Raw genomic sequence first — 23,256 nt, 5'->3', positions numbered from 1 at the left:
TTGTTGGCCTGTTCAGGTTTTCTGTTTCTTCATGATTCAGTGTTCACAGAAATCTACCTGTTCCTTCAAGCTTATCCAGTTTGTCCGTGGTAATGATTTATAGCCATCTTTCTTTTGATTTTTAAGATTTATTTCATTTTTGACTCAGTGTACATGCGTCTGGAGGGAGGAATGTGCACATGAGTGCAGGTATAGAGGGAAGTCAGAAGGCCTCAGATTCCCTGGAACCGGAGTCTCAGGTGCTTGTGAGTCACTTTGCATGGATGTTGGGAACTGAACTGTGGCCCTCTCTAAGACATCTGTTACAATAAATGTCTCTCTTATAAATGCTTTTGCAACATCTGTAAATTTGGAACATTGTACTTCTATTTTAATTTTTCATGGTTTTTCAAAGTTTCTTTTCAGGTACAATTGTAGGTCAGGAACATACTGTTTAATTTCTACAAGTTTCTTAATTTCCCAATGTCTTATTATTTTCTAGTTTCAAACTATGATAGTCAAAAGTGTGTTTGATATGAATTTAATCTTCTGAAAAAAAATTAAGATGTGTTTTGTGACTTAGCGCATGATCTCCCATGCAGAACGTTCCTGAACAGTTCTTAGGGTTGTGTTTTTGGCAGCTGAGGGAGGAATGGAGGTCTGCTTGTTCTGAAATGTAATTCAGCTCCTTTGCTTCTTGTGTAGGGTTTCTGTCACCTGACAGATGATATTCAGTGTTGGTTATCTTGCCGAGATCCTCAGCAGCCTAGGCTGAGGCTGTCCACAGTCATGGTGGTAGCTGTTGGAGTCTTCAATGGCAATGTCCTCAATATCCTCCCAATTTTTCTTCCACTGAAGAAATTGTGGCTGAAGGCATCCCTTTGGGCACTGTGTCTGGCTTGCTCTCCATTTGCTGGTGATGACTGCATTATGGAATTCCATAGACCTTAGTCCTGAAGCACATGACAGTTCTGGGGCCTGGGACAGTGACAGTATTAGTGACTATCAAACTTTCAATAATGATGTACGGGATTTAGATATTGGTGAGCCTGCCAAGCAGTCCAGAATAAAAGCATAGGTGGACACCAAGTCAGAGGTTCAGTGACCCCAGGGTCAGAATAGAAAGACTGATATCCAGAGCATTGGTATGCACAGAGAAATTTTGGTGTCCAAGTACGTAACAGGAAGAGCCCACTTGTTCATCCTGGCTGCCTGGCTAGCTCAGCCCCAAAATAACCACACAGAAATTGTATACATTAAATCACTGCTTGGCCCATTAGCTTTAGTTTCTTATTGGCTAATTCTTACATCTTTTTTTTGGATTTAATTCTTACATCTTAATTTAACCCATTTCTATTAATCTGTGTATCGCCACATGGCAGTAGCTTACCAGGTAAAATTTCCAGTGTGTCTCTGGGGGATCCATGGTGTCTCTCTGACTCTGCCCTTCTTTCTCCCAGCATTCAGTTCTGTCTTCCCTGCCTACCTAAGTTCTGCCATATCAACAGGTCCAAAGCAGTTTCTTTATTAACCAATGAAAGCCACACAAAGAAAGAAGGACCTCCTACATCACAGGTACAAGTTAGTTCTGGATAGTGGATACTGGCAGGAGAACAGTGGATGCTGGCGGGAGCACACTGGATGCTGGCGGGAGCACACTGGATGCTGATGGGCCCCCAGCCTTTCCTTGCTGCTGGTCAATCTGGTTTCTCAGATGTGCATCAATGGGCCTGTCTATGTAGATGCTTCATTTTATTCTGCCCCGCTGTGTTGCAGATTTTTGATGGGCCCTCTAAGGTTATTTTGTTTTATAAATGTTTTGTTCATTTGTTTGCTTTTTGTTTTTTGGGAGGATGAAGGCTTCTACCTCCTACTTCATCATCTTGGTAATGTCACCTCTTTGACCCAGGTCGTGTTTCAGGATATTTTTAAAACCACATTGAATGAGTTCCTCTGAATATTAGGGATTTTTTTTTTTCTGCTCAACATCATACTTTTGTTTTCTAACGCATGTAGTTTCAAAAGTTCAGAAAAATCAAGTTTTCTGATCTGAAAGATTTAAGAAATGCCTTTCTTTTTAAAGATGGAAATGGGCATCATATGGATATATGTGTCATATAGAGAATGCCCACTTATGGGTCTCAATGACTATTATTCTACCATTCTTTTTTTTTGTGTGTTCAGGTTTCATGTTTTAATTAGCTCCATAAAGGACATCCTAAACACATCAAACACAACAGAGTATCTTTTCTTCCAGTATTAAAAAAATGACATTCACAAACATTTTTAAGAAGCTCTTCTATAACCAGGACAGTGCTTGAATAAAAAAACATGTCTAGGTAGTCATGATCTTGATTCAGATTGCTCATAGGTACATTCAGAAATCACTTTCTGGCCATAATAAACATTGTGTACAACTATTTTAAAAAGTCCCTAAATACATATTAATTTTCAAAACATTAGCTTGACTACCTTTCTGGCCAGAAATAAACAACTTTTTTTGGGCATAAAGGAATATTGGTGCCATAACCAATGTCTTAAAATTTGTCTTTAAAAGGAAAAATATGTTTAAACACATGGAGCTTTCTAAGAGGTCTTTATCAAACTACGTTGGGAGCTCAATTCAAAAATAGAACTTGATGTACTAAATAGATGTTTCAGCGCAGCTCCAAAAATCTTTATAAATACAGCAATTTGGAAGGACGATCCTGGATCAGAAGTGTTATTCCTTGTGTATATTATGTGTGCATGCCCCATCTCAGTTGTCATAATTGTCTCTGTAATTTCCTCCTGAATAGCGCTCATAACCACCCTGGCTTCTGCCACTGTAGTCTCTAGACCGGCCATACCCGTACCCATATCCTCCAGGTCTACTGTCGTTATCTTCCACTTCCATAGCCCTGGTCTCCACCACCTCTAGAGTAGCTGCGACCGCGCCCATGGGCCCCAAAGGCACCCCCTCTAGTTCCCCGGGCAGACTTGCCTGCATGGTCCACACGGATCTGGCGCCCATCCAGAGACTCTCCATTCATGGCTCTCATGGCGTCTGAGGCATGTTCTGGGTTGGTGAAGGTGATGAAGCCAAAACCCCGGGATCTTTGAGTCTCCCGGTCCTTGACAACAACCACCTCAGAGATAGGCCCAAAGCTGCTGAAGTGGTCTTCGAGTGCCTGCTCATCGGTGTTGAAGTTGAGCCCTCCCACGAAGAGTTTCCCCTCTTCAGAAGACATGGCAGAATGTAAATCCTGGAAAAATTAAAAGCCAAAAGGCCGGAGACACAGCGAGCTCTGAGGAACGGGGAGAACAGAGGTATTCTACCATTCTTAAGGTCAAAGGGTACTTCTACTCTTGTGTCTATAATTCTCTCTCTCCCCTCTCTTTTTGTGCATGCATACATACATGCACATACATACAGAGATACTATTACTTTATATAGTCTCTTACTCATTCAATTATGACAGTGAAAATTATGACAAAATTTACTATAATTTTAGATAATATACCTTGAAATGCACAAATATTAGGCATGCAATTTTGACAAATGGACACAATGGTGTATGCCAAATCTTTATCATGACACAACAGTTCTACTTTGCCTCATAGCCCTTTCTAGTCAATCCTCAGCTTTCCAGGAAAATGCTGCTATGATCTATTGAGGTTAGTGCTGCCTTAGGTTTCATAAATGGAATCACAATGCACAGGCTTTTTAATTTAAAGGGGAATTTCCCAGAATGAATCTCTCATTAAGAAATGAGAACAAAAGATGACAGAGAGGAATGAGAGTTGGGAGTGGATAATAATTGAAGCAATTTAAGTAATGGGTACCAAATGGGCTCAGGAAAAGCTGGTCTGACTGACGCTATCCCTGCCTGGTGCTCCCAATAGAGAGGAGTAAGAATTGCCCACAGACAGAAGTGAGTTCCTAGTGAAGACTTCTGACAGCATCTAATGTTCCATTTCAATACCAGAATTCGGCAGAAAAATTTATAGTAGAACTCTTTCTGAAGTTCTTCTTTGACCTTAGATGATAACTTAGACAGATGGAAAACACAAAAAACATGTAAATTTTCTGAAGTATAGTTCTGCTACTTAGGTGGGTTCTGTGCTTAGAACAGCAGAGTCACAGCAGTAGGAACACATACATACGTTTTGGTCGGAAGTAGCACACTTTTTGTTGTCTGTATAAAAACGAACTGGGCTGTGAGAGGACCCCACTCCCTACACTGGCAGTCCTGCATGGCCTGTCTACCGGTGGAAGCTTTCAAGTCAGCCCCCTTGCCTGTTCACCCCCTTCTGGGCCTTGTTTCCTGCCTGTACGTAGCCCAAGAACTGCTCTAGTCTTCATAAGACTGACCAAAGTAAGCATTAAAAAAACATCAGACACTGCTTTCTGCAGTTTGGTGGTATGCACTGTTTTCCTGGAGTTTCCTGTGGGTGCCCACAAGGCCAAACCCAAGGGAACATTTTCAGTCCTCTCACAGAATAGACCCCCCCCCCCCAGAGCAAGAAATACCACAATGTTTGAGTAACACCAGGCTGTGTTGATAATGATTTCTCAGCAGGGGCCTATTTCTTTCTCAGAATGGCAGGACAGAAAAACACATAGCTAGGTTCTGGCTAGAATCTCTAGAATATCACGTTTGGACATTCATACATTGGAACTGTTGAAATCTATATAACATCTCAATTTTCAGATGGTTTACATTTAGATCATATTGGTTGCAGAATTTTTGAAATTTGATATGTGTGTATACACACAAATACATATATATACACACGATATGTACCGTATATAATATCTTTAATATAATCTCTCTCTCTCTCTCTCTCTCTCTCTCTCTCTCTCTCTCTCTCTCGTGTGTGTGTGTGTGTGTGTGTGTGTGTGTGTGATGTTTTTATCTTTTATCTAGGAACTGAACCCTGGACCTCATACCTGCTAGCCAAGCACTCTACCACTGAACTTCATGCCTCACCCAATATTCATAACCCGAGTCTGTCCCTTCCCCGTTCTCTTCTAATCCAAGCACCTTTTGCGGTTTTCTGAGATAGGGTCTCGTGTAGCCCGGGCTTTTCTTGAACTCACTGTATAGCTCTGGGTGATGGGCTAACCCACGCACTTTTGACCCATTTTCAAACACTTTATATGGTTGTAAGACAAAGCAGATGGGGCTTTTTTTTTTTTTTTAAAGCATCTTATTTGTGACTTCTTTTGGTTTCATTTGTGATTCTAAGGATGGAGCCCAGAGCTCACACACACCATGTGTAGATTCTATCATTGAGCTGCATTCCCAGTTGGCCACTGGTTTTAAAAATTGATTTCAATACAGCCAACATGCTGTATTGAAAAGGATCCTGCCAGGGATTCTGGACACCATTGTTTAGTAGAAACTTCTCTTTTTCGATGTAAAACTTCTAAAGGTTTTGTAAAAGCATAGTCCCAGCTCCCCAAATGTTAATTGAAAACATTCGAAACGCTTGGGGGTGGGGGAGTTGAAGAGATGGCTCAGTGATTTAGAGAACCCAGCATTCCTGTAGCGGCTACCAAGCCTCTGTAGCTCCTGTTCCAGGAGATCTGACGCCCTCTGCTGGCCTCTGCGGAACTGAACACGGGTAGTGCGCAGCTAGATATGGGGCAAGCAAAACTATTCACAGAAATTAAAAATAAATCAGTCTTTAAAAATAATGCTTAAGTATCAACATCTCATCAATCGAATTGTGATTATCACAAAGTTATTCACGATTCTTTCTGCAGCAGCAACTTACCGGATGCTCACGGATGCCCTTCAGCCCTGAGGGAGACTTGTCAAATACACGTAACTCTGCTCTGCTCTGCCCGTTTATCTTGACACCAGGAAAGCCTTATGGTAAAGAGTTCGCCCACCAACTTTGTCTCTGACCATTGACAAAGACAGCGGGCGAAGTTACTACGAATCTCTAACTCTTTGTTTCTTAAAGATACTTCCGTCTCTTCTCTCCCTTAATATGTGTCCCCATTCTTCTTTGAAGCCCACAAAGTCTGGGATAATAAGCTAACTGAGGAGAGACCACAGCTGCTTCAGCACTTGGAAATTTACTAAAAGGTGTAATTGAGAGGTACTAAATATTTAATTAATGTCATCGGCTGAGATAATACAGGAGTGACAGATGAAGCGGTTGTCAGCTCGCGGTTGTCAGCTCTGTAAAAGGACGATGCGACAGAAGTTTTGAACAATCAGCAATGCGAAGGCCAGCTGAACTGGCGTTTAATCCAGCTGTGTTTAGGAGCAGTCACTCAGCACAGTGGCTTTAGCTTTGCCGCTCTGTGCACTTGGGAAAACTGGTAGGGAGTGGCCGTGTGGATGCGAGTCACCCACGAACTCGGCGCCTGCATCAGGACAAGGAGCTCAAAGGAAGGGTCTGATAGGCCAAGGCGGCCGAGAGCCCGGCTAGACCGCACAGCAGCTCAGCCCTCTGTGAATCTTTCGCACCACCTGAAGGGGCCTTAAACTCCAGCTGGTGAGCAGTGACATCGGCAAAGCTGGCCCAGCAAATCTAATTCTAAAGTTTAAACTCTTGACGAGCCATTTTGGGAACCCATAGCTGACCACTATTATGCAGATTGTGTGTTCGTGTGTGTGTGTTGTGTGTGTGTGTGTAGTCTTGCTATGTTGCTCAGCCTGGCCTCAAACTTAAGAATCTCCTGCCTCCACCTCCAGAATAGCTGCTATTATGGTAGTATTCCATTATGCGTGGGTCCGTCAGAGGAAATCTCCATCTCTTCCCTCTATAATTTCTTTTTCCTATTTATTTATTTGTTCATTCATTTACCCAGCTGTTTGAGCGTATCATATATGTATACAATGAAATAAGGACATATCACCCCATGTTCCTCCTCATGCTCCCTGCTGACTCGCACTTATACCTCTCGACTTCACCATCTCTTCCTCCTCTTCTCAACCCTGAATGCTGTAATTAATTTCGTGTTAGTCACCAGGGTTCTTTTGTGTGGGACAGGACACAATAACAGATGCCTGTAATAGTTGATATTGAGTGGAAAGTCTGTATGCAAAAAACTCAAGCAGCAGGACATGGGTGTCAAATTCAGAACAATATAATTTATTAATTTTGCACTTGGATATCTGTAAAACACACACACAAGAAATTTGATTCTTATTTAGAATACTGCCATGATTTGGTTGAGCATTAGAAATTTTGTTTTAAAATAGACCAACAAATTTATTTTGAATTTTAATATTCTAAAATAAAAATGCATTGTATCAAAATCGTGATCATGTAGAAAACTGTAAACACCGTGATTCAAGTCAACGCTTCCGTGCTTTGAGTTGCAGCAGGTGCTTGGAGGGTACACGAGACTTCACTTGTCCAAGACGAATCGACTCTGCTCCCTTCTGACTTTTTCAAGGCTTTCGAAGGTGATCATTCCTTTTGGCAGCTCCAACTTAGCCTTTTCTGTTTCTAATATGTCTTCGGCTTCCCCTTAAATAAAAGGCAGAAGTGTGTAAGACCGCGGAGGGGTCATCAGCATTTTGGGAGAAGGCCTGATTGCTGTTACAGGGGCACACTGCATGTGACACTCTATATCCGCGACCTTACCTCCCAGAGGTAAGTATTTCATCTCAGGAGAAGGAATGCACCACTGGGGGAAACACAATGATAAATTCTGGAAACCCAGCTGCAGCTGGGTGTCGTGGTACACACCTATAACTCTAGCACTCAGGAGGTAAGACAAGAGGATGATGAGTTCAGGAGCAGCCTGAGCATCACGGGGAGACCGTGCCTCAGAAACAATGAAGGAGAAATGAAGAATGCACGGAGGGGGTGGACAGAACTACCTGGGCTTGACCAATACACAACACATACATACAAACAATTGCAAGTTAACACTAACAATAAATAAACTGTCTGCAAAATAAAGAACACTTATAGAAGTTATTAGAATTCTTTCCCAAAGGTTTAAAATGTCCACATTTTCCAGCTCCTGGTCTAGAGATCAGGGTAAGCCTTGATTTGATGTTTGCCGGTTTCCACCATGTACACGCTGCCACCATGGCCAACCTCAAGCCACCAATGGGATGCTGCTGAGGCTGAAGCTGTGCCTGCACTTTGTTGCATCTGCATGCTGCTTCTACAGTTGCATAACGCAGATGCAATTGATATAAGTAATCTATCATTATATAGAATGGAAAAAGTTCTGGGTGCTTAATACCCTTGTTTTAAATGTAATTTAGTATTTATTAGAATTTAATTATAAGTCTGTATACACCTATTTAATTTAATTTTAGTAAACAACTATGCCTCTCATCCACCATGCAAAATTTGTCAAGTCAGTTCTTATGAGCTGGCAGGAGCTGACTTTATGCCACCCTGTTGGAGGGAGCAGAGATGTTTGTCATTAGAGTCTTTGGAAAATGATCCTATCAGAATCTACGTAAGCTTCAAGGGTTTAAAAGGAGGGGATGCATGTGCGTGTGTGTGTTCATATGCGTACGCTAGCATGGAGAAGCCAGAGGTTAACCACCAGTGTCCTCAGGCATTATCTACTCTGTTATTTTTTGTTTTGAGACAGTGTCTCAGACTGACCTGGAGTTTGCCAAGTAGGCGAAGCTGGTTAGTCATGGAGCTCAAGAGATCTGCCTGTCTCTGCCTCCCTCGTACCACTACACCCAGCTTTTTCACGCGGGTATTGAGGGTTGAAATCAGAGCCTCATGCATGCTCAGCAAGCACCTTACCGACTGAGCCATCTCCCAGCCTTGAGAGGAGATCTTGAATCAGAAGATTAATTAGGAAGCAAACTAGTTTAGGAAGACTTACTTTTCATTCTTTGCAGAAGAGTTCCGTAGCCCAGGTCATACTGGTAGGTGAAGACAAAGCTGAGGGGAACGATGGGAATGAGCAAGGCTGGCTTCTTCCGCTTTATCGCGCTGTCTCAGAAACAGAAAGATGGGTATCACAATGGTAACCAGCACACAAATATCTTGTCCTTGTAAGAAAAGCACCTGCTTTCTGGAAGAATGCATTCCACTTCTTAAATTATTTCATCAATCTGAGGCTTCTATAGCAATTGACTTTCTTTGCCCAGCATACCTCACCAGAGTCTTTGCTAATTTTTCTTTGACTTCAAGGCTTTGGTTCCTCCTTTTAAAGAATACAAGGACACAGAGATACCATTCCGGACCTCTGGGGAGCCCTCTTTAACTTATAGACTAGAGAAAGACAGAAGGAACTGAAGGAGCTAAAGGCAGAAGGGACTGTTACTGCTCTTGTTCTGCAGAGGAGAAAGCCACGGGTGGTTGGGCTGTTTCTTTGTTTACATGAATACTGTTGGGTTCAAAGTCCTACCTCAGCCAACTTAACAGTGCTATGATCATGGCAAAGACTGGATTATTTCAAAAAGATTGTCAAGTAAATTGTAAACATACCCAGATGTTAAAGAGATGGTGGCAATGCCAAAAAAGGTTCCAAAATATTTGAGGAATTCCCGAGACCAGGCGATCTGCATGGCCATTTGTCGCTCCCTCATCTCATTCTGCATGGTCAGCTGCCTTTCCAGCTACGCACAAAAGACAAAGGGGGGTTACTCATCTTTCATCTAGGACGGGTACGACCATCTGCTTTTCCTTCTTCATTCGTCTGGACGCGTGTTTTATCATTTAGATCACAATAGACTTTGACTAAGTCACTCTGAACAGCTCCGAACAACTGTCCCTTTGCAGTGACAGCTCCTTCCACTGGGCACAGAACAGACAGTGCTCCTGCTCGCTGAGGTCGACCCCAGCAGCCTTTTCTGTTTCACATGAGGAAAAAAAATCTACGGACCACTAAACGCACCCACCTTGCCCGCCTCTGTTGTTAGTATTTGCTTGGAAATCATTTCGCCTCCCATCGTGCTGCCTTCCAGATACACCCAAGCACAAGTTGAAATGCCAGGTCCTCATCATACAGTGTGTGTGGAGGGGGAGTTGCTTTGAGGGGTCAATAGATCGATAGAGATCTTCGCTTGTCACCGCCTGTGCTTTGTGCCACTTTAGTCAGTGCCTTGGCTTTGAACAGCCCAGAACACAGGATGTAATACCTGACTGGCTTTTCAAAGAAACACACAGAAGCAGCAGCGGTAGCAAAATGAAAACCCAAGGCCGTGATTTGAAGAGTCTGGGTCTTCAGAGGGAAACCTGCTTTCTTCCTAGCCTCTTAATTCTAAACACCTGACAGTACAGAGCACCAGCAAAGTTCAGAAACAGAAAGCGAGAGTTCGTGATGGAAGAACAGTAAACAACGTGACTCGGTTTCCAGCCGTGTCCTCGTTCAGGCATGGCAGGAACTGAGAGTAGGATGGTGTGAGGACAAGGCCTGGCCACCTCCCCTTTGTCCCCCCTCCCCCTACAACCCAGGAGAGTGTCAGCCAGACTTCAGGCGGGCCGGGAAGCCTCTAAACAAGGAGCATTCTGGGAGGAGGAAACCAAAGCAGAGAGACAATGGTTGCAGGGCAGGCCTGGGTTCAGAGCAGGCCCGAGACAGTTGGGTTAATCTCAGCTACCCAGGAGTCACTGAAAATTAGAAGCAGGTGGCATACCAGAGGGTCACTAAATCATAGAGCCAGGAGAACTCACAGCAGACACTTGGGTAATAAGTCAGAGGTGGTAGGAGAAGGTTTGGATCTCAAGGGTCCACAGCATTGAAAAGTGTAGGTCACGGCCAGACTCACCTGGAGCATGATCAGTGCCCTCAGAGCAAATCACCTCGTTTCCCAGGTGGTTGTAAACAACAGCAGAGAGGTTTCCCTCAACTAGAGATGCCTCCTCTAATGGCCGTGCCACCTGAGGTCACCTAGGCCAAACCAAGATTGTTCCAAGGAAAAGTAAACAGAGAAGGAGAAAGAGCAAGGACCACTTAAGGCACTTTGCCTTGCCAAAATTTGCCTTTATCAGTTTGAGTTCCATTAAAGATAAATAATATGCCTTTGTATGCAAGGATATTGAGGGTGCAACTCCATCCTTGCTAGATGACTTATTTCCCAAACTCATATAATAATGCAGATCTCCCAAAGTGATATAAATACAGCAATTAATAATTTGCATGCATATAAAAAGGTATCTAAATTAAAAAAAAAGGCAGAGAAAAGCCCAACATCAGTGGTCCAAGTTATAAACATCTGTGGAGTTCTTCAAAGTCCCAGTTCCTATCCCAGCAGCCAGAGCAGTTAGTCCATGGAGGTAAGGTCAGCATAAGTTTCGTTTAAGTTTATTTTATTTATTTCATTTTGCTGGCGGCCTAGGTTGTTCTGGAGTGCAGTTGGGATAGAGAACTACCGCCTAAGGGAGCTATCACTGGATAGGTCCCCCCCCCCCCCCCCCCCCAGTAAACATTAAGCAGATAGAAGTCTGAAATTGATGGTTGGGAGCTTTGTAAAGATTGTGGGACTAAACACTATGATGTTGTGGTGAACACCAGATACCCTCTCCTTGTCATATGCATAAAGCTTATGGTAGAGAGTAAACCCAATGTATCAAAAATTTTATAAATCAGCCAAGAAGTTAGAGGATGCCCAAGATGGGATGTGACTATGGCGAGATCCCGTGACTGCATGTCACTTCTGTCTCCACCTCCCTAGTGCTGGGATTAAAGGTGTGGGATCCCAAGTTCTGGGATCACCTTTGTAGGAGCAGTTTTTCTTTTAGACAGATTCAATCTCCTGTAGCCCAGGGTGGCCTGGAACTCACAAAGAGCTGTGTGCCTCTGTCTGGATTAAAGGTGTGTGCCACCACTGCCTGGCCTGCATAACTGACTAGTATGGCTGCTTTGCCCTCTGATCTTTCTCTGTGAGAGGCTTCCATTTCCATTCCGCCTCACTGACACACTAACACCACGCTTTCCAGATTATCTGGACGCTGTAAAGTTGTTTATGTGCGCCACCTAGTGGTACTTTGGAAAAATGCTCAGCAACAGGGGTTGAAAGAGGTAGTTTCTCTCCTTACCCAGTCAAACTTCTCTTTTTCTTGTCTCCCCTCCCCCATTCTCCTCCCTCCACTCTTCCCCTCCCTCCCCCTCCTCCTTCCCCGTCTCTCTCTAACTGTGTCTCTATTTGCTTGCTGTACTGGACCTCATGCATGCTAGGCAAACGCTCTATCACTGAACCATAGCCTCCAGCCCTAATACATTATATGAAATTCTCAAAAACGAATTTTTATGTATTAAAAAACCTTCTTTTTTTCTGGTTCCTGAGGGGAGAAACAAAGACCTCGTGCATACCAGTCTCCAGCCATCTATACAACTGTATAATCTCCTGAACCTGTGCAGGGACCCTACAATAGTTAACGTTACATTCTCTGAATGGGAAGACGGACAGAATTCAACTGGTGTAGTCTGAGCAAAGCTTTCAGTGAGGAAGGGAGGTTGATCCAGTTCAAGACACTGTCAGGTATAGTAAATAATGTGTCATGTTTGTATGGAAAACTCAAGGTGACCAAATCTCTCCCATTCACGAACTCTGACCCTCCTCTCGGGGTGGGGGTGGGGGGCTATAGAAACAGGAAGTTGGGGAGGAAGGTGGGAGATTGCAGTTGAGCTGCAGGGAGTCCCTTGCCCAGTACACCAGCACCCACTTCTGGACACGGCTTCCAGGTCCTCCGGGCTTTGGTTTGCTAAAGCTGCCTCTCCCCTAAGAGGGCCACAGCCCGGCTAGTTCATGCAATAGATTTTTTTGTTTTTTTGGTCTCAGTTCTAGAATCTAGAAATCCCAAATCAATGGAGTCGAATCCTTGACAAGCTACGGGGAGACCTCTGCTCCTGGCTTGGAGATGACTGTGTCCATATTTGGGGCACATGACCAAATTTACTCTTAAAAATTGCCAATGTACCAGATTAAGGTCCACCCTAAGGATTTATTTGAACTTGATTACATCTATGAAGACCCTGTCTCCAAATGAAGTCATATGAGGGCTAGGATTCCAGCATACAAATTTTGAGGGGACTTAATTCAGACAGTAACTGAAGGGTCCGAGAGGCGAGACAATCATGGCTTTTTTTTTGCTGAGTTTTGTTTAAAATAAGTTTTGTTCTGTGGAAGCCTTGTGATCTTGCGGTGTGACATCTCCATTGTGGGCTGGGGAGTCCCAGACAGGGACGGGTACAAGGGAGGGGCCTGTTGGCTGCTCAATTGAAGATGGTGTATTTGAAGGTACAGGGGTCAGGTCCTACCTCACCTTCCCTCCACTGTGTGTCAGTGAAGGAGTCATTGTGCTAGGGAAATTTTCACCCTGTCTCCTTCCAAATGAGAGAAAGCTGCTGGCTCAAGAGGGGCTGGGTTCCTAGGCTTGGGCTTGCCATTGGTTAAGATAAACTGAAAACGGATGACCTCGAGGCCGCATCTGGAAAATCTGCTCACTGGGATTGACTGTTCCCTTGCCTCTGGTCAGTCAGGTGACTACCAGGGACCACGAATACCCCTGCACATCCTTGAGGGGTGGATCAAAAAAGTCAGGCCCTCACTACTGCAGCCATCTTTGCTTGTGTGTCAGTGAACAGCCCCACAGGATGAAACACAGCAAAGGCCTCCGCGCTTCTCTTGCTCCTGGTTCACGGTAAAAAGCCATGGATTCCCCTCCTCTTGGGGTTCCCCATGCGTGACCTACATCCACAGAGTGCAGCGCACCCACTTAGACTCACGCCCATCGCTGTCTCCTCTGTGAACTTTGAGCAGCATGAGGAAGTGACACCAGCATTACGCTCATGCAGCTTTGGAGCAGTGACGAAGTCCTCTGACATAGGACTCTGTAACTTCCAAGAGGAATAAACTCCCCAAGTCTTCATAGCACCTGAGGTCATGTGGGCCGATTAAGAATGAAACTCCTGTAGTTTCCACGTACAGGTGGCTCAAGTTCCTGACATACTGGGCTGATTCCTATACTGTGGTCACTTCTGGTCACTGCTCCGTTACAGGAAAAAAAAACCAAAAAAACAACAACAAAAAAAAACCCCACCCCCAAATGAACTTGCCCATTCTTTCAAATTTTCCATTTCTTCCAAAGAAATAACCCTAGCACCGAGGAGACAGAGGCAGGAGGACCAGAAGTTCAAGGCCTCCTTAGTCTACATTACCAGTTTGAAGCTGGCCTGGGCTATATGAGACCCTAACTTTAAAAAAAAAAAAAAAAGATTTTAGTAGCAATGACAGCAACACCCAATCTAAGCAAGAGGCATTATATTATACACTCTGTATGGCATACATTCTACATGCTGTGTGTAATTTTTCCTTCCTGCGGCTTCTCTGGAGGGCGCATTGGCTCTAGGGTGCAGACCGGGAGACTGAGGACAGACTGTGCAGGCCATCAGGTTGATATGGAGTCAATCGCAGTCTGGTGGTTTACCTCTCATTTGTGTGGCCCAAGAGCAGTGCTGTCTACTCTGGCAGCCGTAACAGACCACAGGCCCTTCATGATCCCTGTCTAAAATCTTAGAAAAACAATTTGGGACTAACTTCTCAACTTTCAGCTGTGAGTTACAAAATTTTAAAATTACTTTGACAACTCACATTAGGCAATTCAGCAATCTCTTTGATTTTCTTCTAAACAGCTACTGTATAACCCAAGGTCAAGTGTACAGTCTACAGCAGTTTCCCAATGCCACTTTAACAAATTATTATCTGAGGCTAAAGGGCCAAAATGGGCTAGCATGGCTCTGTCTTTCTGGAGGCAGCAGGGGAGAATCGGCTTCTTTGTCTTTTTCAACTTATTGAGCCTGCCTGCCTCTTTTGGCCCTGACTCCCATCTTCAAAGTCAGTAGAGGGCTGCTCAGCCTGGCTTTGCGGTTAAGATTTCTATGTGTAGCGCAATATGACATCTTTGAATTTTCCCTCTTTCTCCCCACCTCATGCAACACACACACACACACACACACACACACACACACACACACACACACACGAGTCTCCTTAAAACGGCTCTGGGAATACAATGAACCCATATGGATAAACCAGAATAGCACCTCTTTATAGGAACACACAGTAAAGCCCCTTCCCGTGTAAGGTGTCACAGTCCTAATGTAGCCACAGGTTCTAGGAATCCCGGATACCTTGGGGGAAGGGTATATTCCGTTCATAATATACTCTAAACAATTCTGTGTGGTGTGGAAATTTTGAAACAAGTATCTGGATTGGGGGTGTGGGCCATTCGCCAACTAGGCAATCGTCCACTTCACCTTTGAGGGTGGTGCCCAAGAATGTTTTAATTGGGGGTCAAGGGGAGTCCAAGAGAACACGCCTCTAGAACACCATTCTAGAAATTCTAAGTGATTGGAGCATACCATCTTAACTAACACGTACCTGAAGCTGGCCGTGCATGATCATGAACTCCTTTTGGTTTTTCATGTTCTCGTTCATAGATTTGGAGAATATAAACCCCATCTTGACCTGAAGCAGGAAAATGCAAGGCAACTTTAAATAACTGGCCCTGTGCATCCTTATACAGGCCCAAAGTTATGATCAACAAGGTAAAAGGAGAGAAAAAAAATTGATTTAGAGACTAGTGTAAATACTTACTAGCTGTTTAACCTCAGGCATACTTACCTGGTTTGGCATCATTTACTTAGCCAAGACTAGTCAATTGAAATAATTTCCCATCTCTCCCTGCTCTGTCAATACACCGCGCCATGTTTCCTTATGTTTCTCCCCACTATCCACCTTCTGGCCGTCTGTGCAGTAGACAGGAAGGCCTTGCACCTGAGGATGCGTGTGCAGAAGTACTTGGGTCTGTCCCGCTGTAACTTGTGCTTTCAGGATGACATGTCTCACCGTCAGTGCATCAGTGCTCTTCCTGAGGTCTCACGCTCCTATCCCTCTTCGACACACATTTCATTCCCACCGTCTTGCAGCTCGTATCCCCTAGCTCTCCTCTCCCAGCCTCGCCCTCCTCCTCTCCATGTCACCGAGGCTCTCAAAAGGAGGGAAGTGAAGATGCTTACACGCTCTTGCAGGTACCACGGCCCATGATAACCCCAGGTGTTGGTCTTCGCTTTCTTTCCACCTTGTTTGAGACCGTCTATTCTGCTTGTTGCTCATCTGTGTACACCAGGCTAGCTGGCTGGGAGCCTTCCATGGATCCTCATGTCTCACCTCTGGGACTGCAGATTTCCATTGATTCGGGAGCTTCCACCACAGGTCTTCGGGTTATATGGCAAGCACTTCACACATTAAGGCATCTCCTCTGCCCAGAAATGCGTTTTTAAAATGACCACACTGTAGAGTTTCTCCTCTCCTTCCAACGGAAGTTACACCCCACCAACTCATTGTAAGTTGGAGATATCATGGAGAAAAACGCATTTACTACACCTAATATACTGAACATCGTGGTTTACCTTGGCCTACCTACAACACTTACATTAGCCTACAGCTAAGTACAGACATCTTTTTTATAATAAAGTGCTCAATACAATTTATTTAGCATTACCACAAAGCTGAGAACAGAATGGTTGATCTGTTTTACTAGCCCGGAAATGATTAAAATTTGAAGTTCGTTTTCTTATGAATGCACGTTGCCTTTGTCTCTTCGATACCTTAAAAGCAGTGACTGAGCCACACAGACACACCCACGTCAACCACCTGCAGTTTGCATCTTATTATCAGTAACAACCACCTAAGAGAGGGCTGTAAACTGGAGGTGAGTCAGAACTCCTAATTGCGTTCTAAGTCCAAGTGAGTCTGTGCAGCAAACATTTTCCTTAGTTATTGGTTTTTCTTTCAGAAGACTAGAGGCTCAGGGGACACCACGACTTCTCCACTTTCTTCAATGTCACTTTCGTTGGCTGTTGAATACACCATAATCTCGATGCTTTCCAGCCAGGATTTATGTCTATTCTGATCCCAGATAACAGCTGTTTCCACATCTTTCCTCATCAGGAAACCCTGGGTCTAGAGTAACGCAGGAAGTGAGCGGGAGGAGGACAGGGGGGTTCACATCAGCTGGAATGTTTTCCCTATTAGGAGTGGGGGCTGAGGGTCAGTGACTTCCGTGTATTCCGACAAAGAACACACCCTGGAATTACGTGGCCTTGAACTGGAATTACGTGGCCCAGACTGCAGAGCTGGGCAGAGGCTGAACTACATACTAGGCCTGGGAGGTCATGAGGATTCCTTCCTGCCTGCCTTTGTCCCACTCGGCACCCTGCAAGCAGACAGAGGACACTTGTCGGGGCAGGGGACCTAGCAGGTTACTCTGCTATCTCAGCAGTGACAGCCCAAGTGAGTCACTTCCAGCTGAACTTGCAGGGGAAAGACTGTCAGCCATCTTGATGGTCTCTGTGGCTTCTACTTGACAAACACTTGCACAGAATAGGAATGATTCGACCCAAGAAAACAAGGCTACCCGGCATCCCTTGTTTGCCTTCCGCATATAGGAGTGGAAGGTGGAATTTTTATACCTGCTGCAAACATCTTCAAAGAAATCGACTGTTCTCTGGCACACACGCGCGCGCGCGCGCACACACACACCCACACACACACACACACACAGATCCCAGTCCCTTGGCACACTCTTATTTATAAGGGGTGAGCTCTCCCTTGAAGTGGTGGGACAATCCTCATGCCAGTCTGCTAGAGAGGAGAAACTCTTCAGAAAGCTAGGGTTCAGGCTTACCTCTTTCCAGGCCTTGCACTCTTGGACTTTGGATGTGTCGGGGAAATCTCAGGTAGACGGGCTAAAGACAGAGGGAAACCAGGAACAGTGTTCAAATGCGTGTACCAGCCTTGTAAGTTCACCTTGAACAGTGCTTCCAATTCCTTCTCCCCTATACCCATCAAAGTCATTGGCACCCCTTCCCTAGGGTGTTCCAAATACCCTCAATTTTCTCTCTCCTAGAGACAAAATATTATCAACAAATGAATAAGAGTGGCCTTGAATCGACGTTATTGCTAGTAACACAGGAAACAGGAGTGCAGTGTGGGGGTGGCTTTTGGGGGGCATATTATTGTTCCAGCTTGCCAGCCATGATTCAAATTACTGTGGAAAGATGCGTTTCTGGGGAATGTTGATTGCAAAAATCCCAGACAGATTTCCCCTGGTCGCCCTGGGAACCAAGATTTGATTTGGAAAGAGAAAGAATTCGTTACTTCTGTCATCCAGATTTCTGCCCTGTTTTATTAATTAAATTGGTCACAACATCACAATCATTCTCAATAAATATTCCAAACTATATTCCCTAGCAAACTTAAGCGGGAAGCACATAGCCTCTGGAGGTGTTTTCCTGTCATTGTTTCCACTCTGGCTCTGAGGAACCAGTTTCCTGTCATTTAGGTATTTCGCGTAGAGTTATCCCATGTCCCTGTCCACGGCACTCTGTAGACTTCCCAACTTGGTGACAATGCTAAGGAGAGCTCATTCTCGCTCACAGGGCCGGGTTGGCAATATCTGTCAGCCTCGGGGGCATTAGCAGAACCCAGAGCCCAGGCCTTCTCTGCCCCAGCTGGAGCTGCAGCTGTGCAGGGGCCTTTCAGCCGAATCAACCCTCCCTCCCTGCCGTCGGATGCAGAAGCACTCACGCGACTCGGTGCTGGGATGGTGACCACAGCGGAGGCCCCTAGCCAGAGTCCCTGATCGATCTGGGCAGGACTGCGCTTTGCTTGGCAGAGCCTAGGGATTGGCTGGTTATGACAGCGGGCTGCGCTCTTTAACCAATCAGCGTGGCCTTTGGATCTTTTAAGGGCTCCGGTTCCCGAGGCCTGGGGTGTCCTTCCGGTGCCGGCTCCGGGGCGCCTAGAGCAGAGAGGTGGGTGGGGCGGGTCAGAGCCGCAGATTGCGTCCTGCACCTATTGGATGGCTTAGAGGGAAAGTCGAGGAAGCAGCAGGGAAATGCCGTTTCAAGTCCTCCGAGTCCCAACCCTGTAAAAATGTCGCCATCAAACGGCTTAAAGGTAAACAGGAAACAAAAGCAAAACAGTGATCAGAATTTTCCATGTAACCTTTTGCCCTTCCCGTATTACGTACTCCTGTCAGCAATGTCTGTCTGGAGGAAGGCTCTCCAACCTCTGAAGAAATACCCGAGGACCCATTAGCACTCTTACCCTTGCTACCCAAGGGTTTGTGGAAATAGCCTCACAGGCTCTTTAGGAAGAGCCCTCTGCCTTGACCTTGGCTAACGCCACACCGCAGAGAAGGCGTCTACCCTCTTCCAGGCCCAGACCTCCCAGGCCTGTGTAGATGCCCTCGACTTCAGTTCTCTGTATTCTGACTTCTAGATTCTCCATTTCAAACATGATTTGTTCAGGAGCCGGATGGGAAAATTGCAACAATATTTTTCTTTCTGTTTGTGGGAGCAGGTGTACTACCAAGAGTAAAAGCTGAGCAGCAGATTCCTGATAACGTTTATGCGTGCAGACAAACCAGGCCTCGATTCCGTTCGGTCTGCAGTAGGACTGAAGCCATCTGATTGTCGCATAGTGAGGGCTAAATGAGAAAACAGACTTAGATGCAGACACGGTGTTCAGCCCTTGGATAGCATTCAATAGCTCATAGCTGGCAACAGTGGGAGCTTCTGTCTTCTTGAAGGGCCCAGGAAGAGAGGGTGGTTACTAAAGCCAGGTGAGAGCTGGCCCTTAGGCAAGAATGCCTGACAGGAATGTTCAGCAGAGAAAGCCGTGTCCACCTTTGGGCAGAGAAGGTGAGAAAGGCAACCTTAGGAGGCATAACTGTTCTTGTGCCCACAGATTAGCACCAGCGGAACCAGAAATGTTAAGCAAGCAGGGTTGTATCTTCAAAGGGAGAGATGTATAAGCCGTTTTCTGCCCAGAGGCTGGGAGCGGAGGTAGTTAATAGCCTGGTGACCTTTTCTTTATCTGTGTCACTGAGACCACATCAGATCCTCCCCCAGACCCCTATCATGAGCTTGTTCTTCTCAATCTATAGAACCTATCTTTATGGATGATGTCACATGCAGGTAATCTACAGAATCCATCTTAATTTATTTTCTATCTTTTAAGACTTGATTATTTTGGACAGTTCCTATAAACAAAATGGTCTTTACTGGCTTCTTTTACTTTGACACTATTTTCCATGTTCATCTAAGTTAGAGCACAGGGACTGGTGAGATGGGCCAGTGGGTTGATGGGCTTACCACCCTGGGACCCAGTTCTACCCCTGGGATTCACATGTGAAAGGAAAGAACCCATCATATTGCAAATTGTCCTTTGGCATCCATAGGTGTTCCATTCATGAGTGGAACACTCACACACACACACTAAGTAAATTTGAAACAGAAATTAAACAAATAAATTATAGCATGAATCATTGCTCCATTTCTTGCTGGGACTAAATAATATCCCAATATGTGGATATAGCACATTTGGTGTATTGATGGATTTTTGGATGGTTCTATTTTGGCCTCTTACGAAAAACATTGTAAGTTTTGTGGACATATTTTAAGTTATCTTGGGTGTATTTGTAGGGGTAGAATAGCTGGGGCATACAGTGAGTCAGAGTTTAACTGAGTGGGCTGAAGAAGCATCCAATGTGCTTACAGCTTGACGGCAGTAGATAAGGACACTCGTCTCACTGGTATTCGCTGGGTAGCAGACACCAGAGCCAGAGCTCCGGGTCATGTAAGCTTTGACAAGGTACATGAGCTGTAGGTCTCCATTTCAGCACCTTACAAGAAAGCCAACTTCAGGAGCTAAAGCTCCTAAGGCTGTTCTCCAAGTTGGGTAGTCTCATAGGTAGACGAGAGTCTGACATTTTTAAATACGACCTGTCTTACGATCACTGATACTTCTAATCATGTGATTGTGGTATCTTATTAATCAGTTTCATCTTATTAATCTGATAGCTTTTTTTTTTCTTTTTGATGATGCTCAGCTTGCCAAGGTTAGTCACTGAAACGCAGTAACTGAAGATGACAGTAATGGAAGAGGGGGCAGAAAGTCGAGGAAAGCTGTTCTGAGCAGGGGCCGTTACAGCTCAGAGGGTAACCTGAGTCGGAGGAGGCTTCACGTGGTCCACTCGAAGCATCGCATAGCATCCCAAGAGTCATAAGCCTGACTGGGGACGCGTGAGGGGAGATTGATACGGGCGTGGACTCTCCTCTCTCAGCTGTATGTAAATGCTCGGCACAGAGGACGAGCAGGAAGCTCGTAGATGATTCTCCTTTGGGAGCTTTTCAGCTGTGATGTCACAGTACCATTTGACTAAACCCCTGCTAACTTCCTCCTTCTGGAACCCGTGCAATTCACATGACCCTGTTTTCAGCCCGTCCATCTCAGGCTCCTGTCCCAAGACCTGCAGCCTGGTCCCCTCCTCTGATAACCACCACCACCTCCTCCTCTTTTTTCTCCTTCTTCCCCAGAAAATAGTCTCTAAACTCTAAGAGCTGCGGCTGGAGAGAGAGCTCATCCAGGTAAGGGCACTGGTTGCTCTTCCAAAGGACCAAGGTTTGGTTCCCATATGGCAACTTATAACTATCTGTAACTCCGCTCCCAGAAGGCCTGACAGCCTTCTGTAGCACAGTCATATACGGAGACCAAACACCCATGCAACAAAATTTAAAAAGTAAAATAAAATGGTTTGCCCTATTACATGTGATATCCCGAGACACACACACACACACACACACACACACACACACGTGTGTGTGTGTGTGTGTGTGTGTGTGTGTGTGTCTACCCTTTGGGTTTCCATTCCACTTTCTGGCATACAATTCTTAGAAACCTGTTATAATTGTCTGATTAATAAGGGTGCTTGGTAGTCTTTTGTTCTGATATATGACCACATAGCTACCAATTCTTGGGAATTTCCTGAGAGATAGACATGCTCTTCATTCCAGTGAAGTCACTCTTGGTGAGTTCCTGGTTTTGACCTTGTCATCAGAATGACCAGACTGTGGGCAGAGAGAACTTGACACTTTCACCCCGAACTCCTGTCCTGCGCAGAAGGGAGAAGGGCTGGAAGCTGAACTGATTCCTGATGAAGTCTCTATGAAAATCCTCTGAGCTAGAGCTTCAAGCAGCTGGGCTGCAGACCATCTGAAGGGTCCTGGAGGGTAGTGAACCCAAAGAGGAGCACGGAAGCTCCCTCCGGCTCCCACCTGACCATACTTTGCCTGTGTACTCTTTCGTATGTATCCGTGGTGATGTCCTTTATAATAAACTGATTCTCATAGGTAACCTGTTTCTCCCAGTTTGTGAGTTACTTTAATTAAACAAACCAGAGGGAGTCATGGAAATCCTAATTCATCGCGAGACCATCAGAAGCTCTGAATGCCTAGACTTAAGGTTGGCATCTGCCATATGGCGCTTCCCCTTGGACTTGTGGGGTGCGACTTTACTTCTCCACAGGTAGTGTTGGAATTGAATTAAAGTATAATGCCATCTCCTCAAATCTCCTGGCTTCCATGAACACAGGCTCCTCAGCCTGCCTTCTTCAGCTGGCTAGAGTGTTGTCTGTAGAACACCGTCATAGACTCCTCTGGCTGAAGCTATCCATGGATGTGCATACAACGAGAATCCAACCTTCCTCCTCCAGGCACAGCAATGCTTGCTCCCAGAATCTACCAGGCTTCTCACCTTCACAGCGCACACCAGTTCCTCCTTCCGTTGAGCCTGCCCCTCCTGCAGATGGCTCACGGTTCTCTCCAGAATTTACTTTGTGCATTTCCTCACCGTTGCTGGTTAGTCTTCATCATCAGCTAAGCAGAACATGAGCGGTAAGGAGGTTTCTGTCTGCCCCAGATGAATAGGGCAGGTGAGATAGGAACAGGAAATGAAGACATTAGAGATGACCCACGTGTTCTACAATTCAGTCTTAGCTAGCCACTGGTTTTCTCTTGTCTGAATGTTTCTCTTTATTTTGTCCAAATCAGAAAACTGATATTATTTTCAGGGCTGCTTCTCCCTTACTTAGGTTATTTGGGCTTATTCAATAGGTTTTGAAACGACAAAATAATTTTTTTTAAATTAAAATCACGTCCTATTTTTTTCCTTCTGGAGGATACCAAATTCATTAAGGAGCATGATCGACTTCATGGGAAAATGAGCGTCTGAGGTGTAGGGCAGGTGGAGAGGTGAGGGTATTTTTTGGGCGACTCACATGCAAATCAGTGCGAGCAGCAGGTTGAGCCTTCTGCAGTTCCCAGGGGCAGCCCTGGGGGAGGGCGAGTTTCAGTTACCTCCAGCCTTCTCTGTTGACTCTGCGCGTCGACCCTCAGCAATGCTTTTGTAAAAACAATAAAAAACAAAACACCTCCCCCCTGTAGCTTTAAAAATGATTCACATGGTAAGAAACTACTCAGGGACTATGACTTAA

The 23,256-nt window shown here is 45.1% G+C and overlaps 1 protein-coding gene, 1 long non-coding RNA gene and 1 pseudogene across 2 annotated transcripts; 1 reads left to right on the top strand and 2 right to left on the bottom strand.

The window, feature by feature from the left end:
- Positions 1–2,393: 2,393 nt before the first annotated feature.
- LOC121454442 lies at positions 2,394–3,282 on the bottom strand (annotated as a pseudogene).
- Positions 3,283–7,053: 3,771 nt separating this feature from the next.
- On the bottom strand, positions 7,054–18,660 carry Plgrkt (plasminogen receptor with a C-terminal lysine). The gene is made up of 6 exons (XM_041661675.1): positions 18,507–18,660; positions 17,605–17,665; positions 15,297–15,383; positions 9,400–9,530; positions 8,792–8,901; positions 7,054–7,455 (listed from the first exon to the last, which is right to left on the bottom strand). Exons 3-6 carry the CDS (start codon positions 15,375–15,377, stop codon positions 7,334–7,336), a joined length of 444 nt encoding a protein of 147 aa, XP_041517609.1. The 5' UTR covers positions 15,378–15,383; positions 17,605–17,665; positions 18,507–18,660; the 3' UTR covers positions 7,054–7,333.
- Positions 18,661–18,734: 74 nt separating this feature from the next.
- LOC121454374 lies at positions 18,735–22,099 on the top strand. Its single transcript, XR_005975226.1, has 3 exons — positions 18,735–18,878; positions 21,302–21,352; positions 21,823–22,099. It is a non-coding gene; the product is annotated as an uncharacterized LOC121454374 (long non-coding RNA).
- Positions 22,100–23,256: the final 1,157 nt, after the last annotated feature.

The sequence above is a fragment of the Microtus oregoni genome, unplaced genomic scaffold, assembly GCF_018167655.1.
Source record: "Microtus oregoni isolate MIOR12 unplaced genomic scaffold, Mior012 000012F_ref0000307, whole genome shotgun sequence".
Classification (NCBI taxonomy): Eukaryota; Metazoa; Chordata; class Mammalia; order Rodentia; family Cricetidae; genus Microtus; species Microtus oregoni.
The sequence above is the reverse complement of the archived record's forward strand: the minus strand, read 5'-3'. Positions and strand labels throughout refer to the sequence as shown.

Bases quoted from the DNA above. Each gene is read 5' to 3' on its own strand.
- Plgrkt (XM_041661675.1), bottom strand. From the start codon at position 15,377: ATGGGGTTTATATTCTCCAAATCTATGAACGAGAACATGAAAAACCAA. The intron at 9,531-15,296 runs GTACGTGTTAGT...TTTTGTGCGTAG, and splicing joins TCATGCACGGCCAGCTTCAG to CTGGAAAGGCAGCTGACCAT. The intron at 8,902-9,399 runs GTATGTTTACAA...TTTCTGAGACAG, and splicing joins ACCATCTCTTTAACATCTGG to CGCGATAAAGCGGAAGAAGC.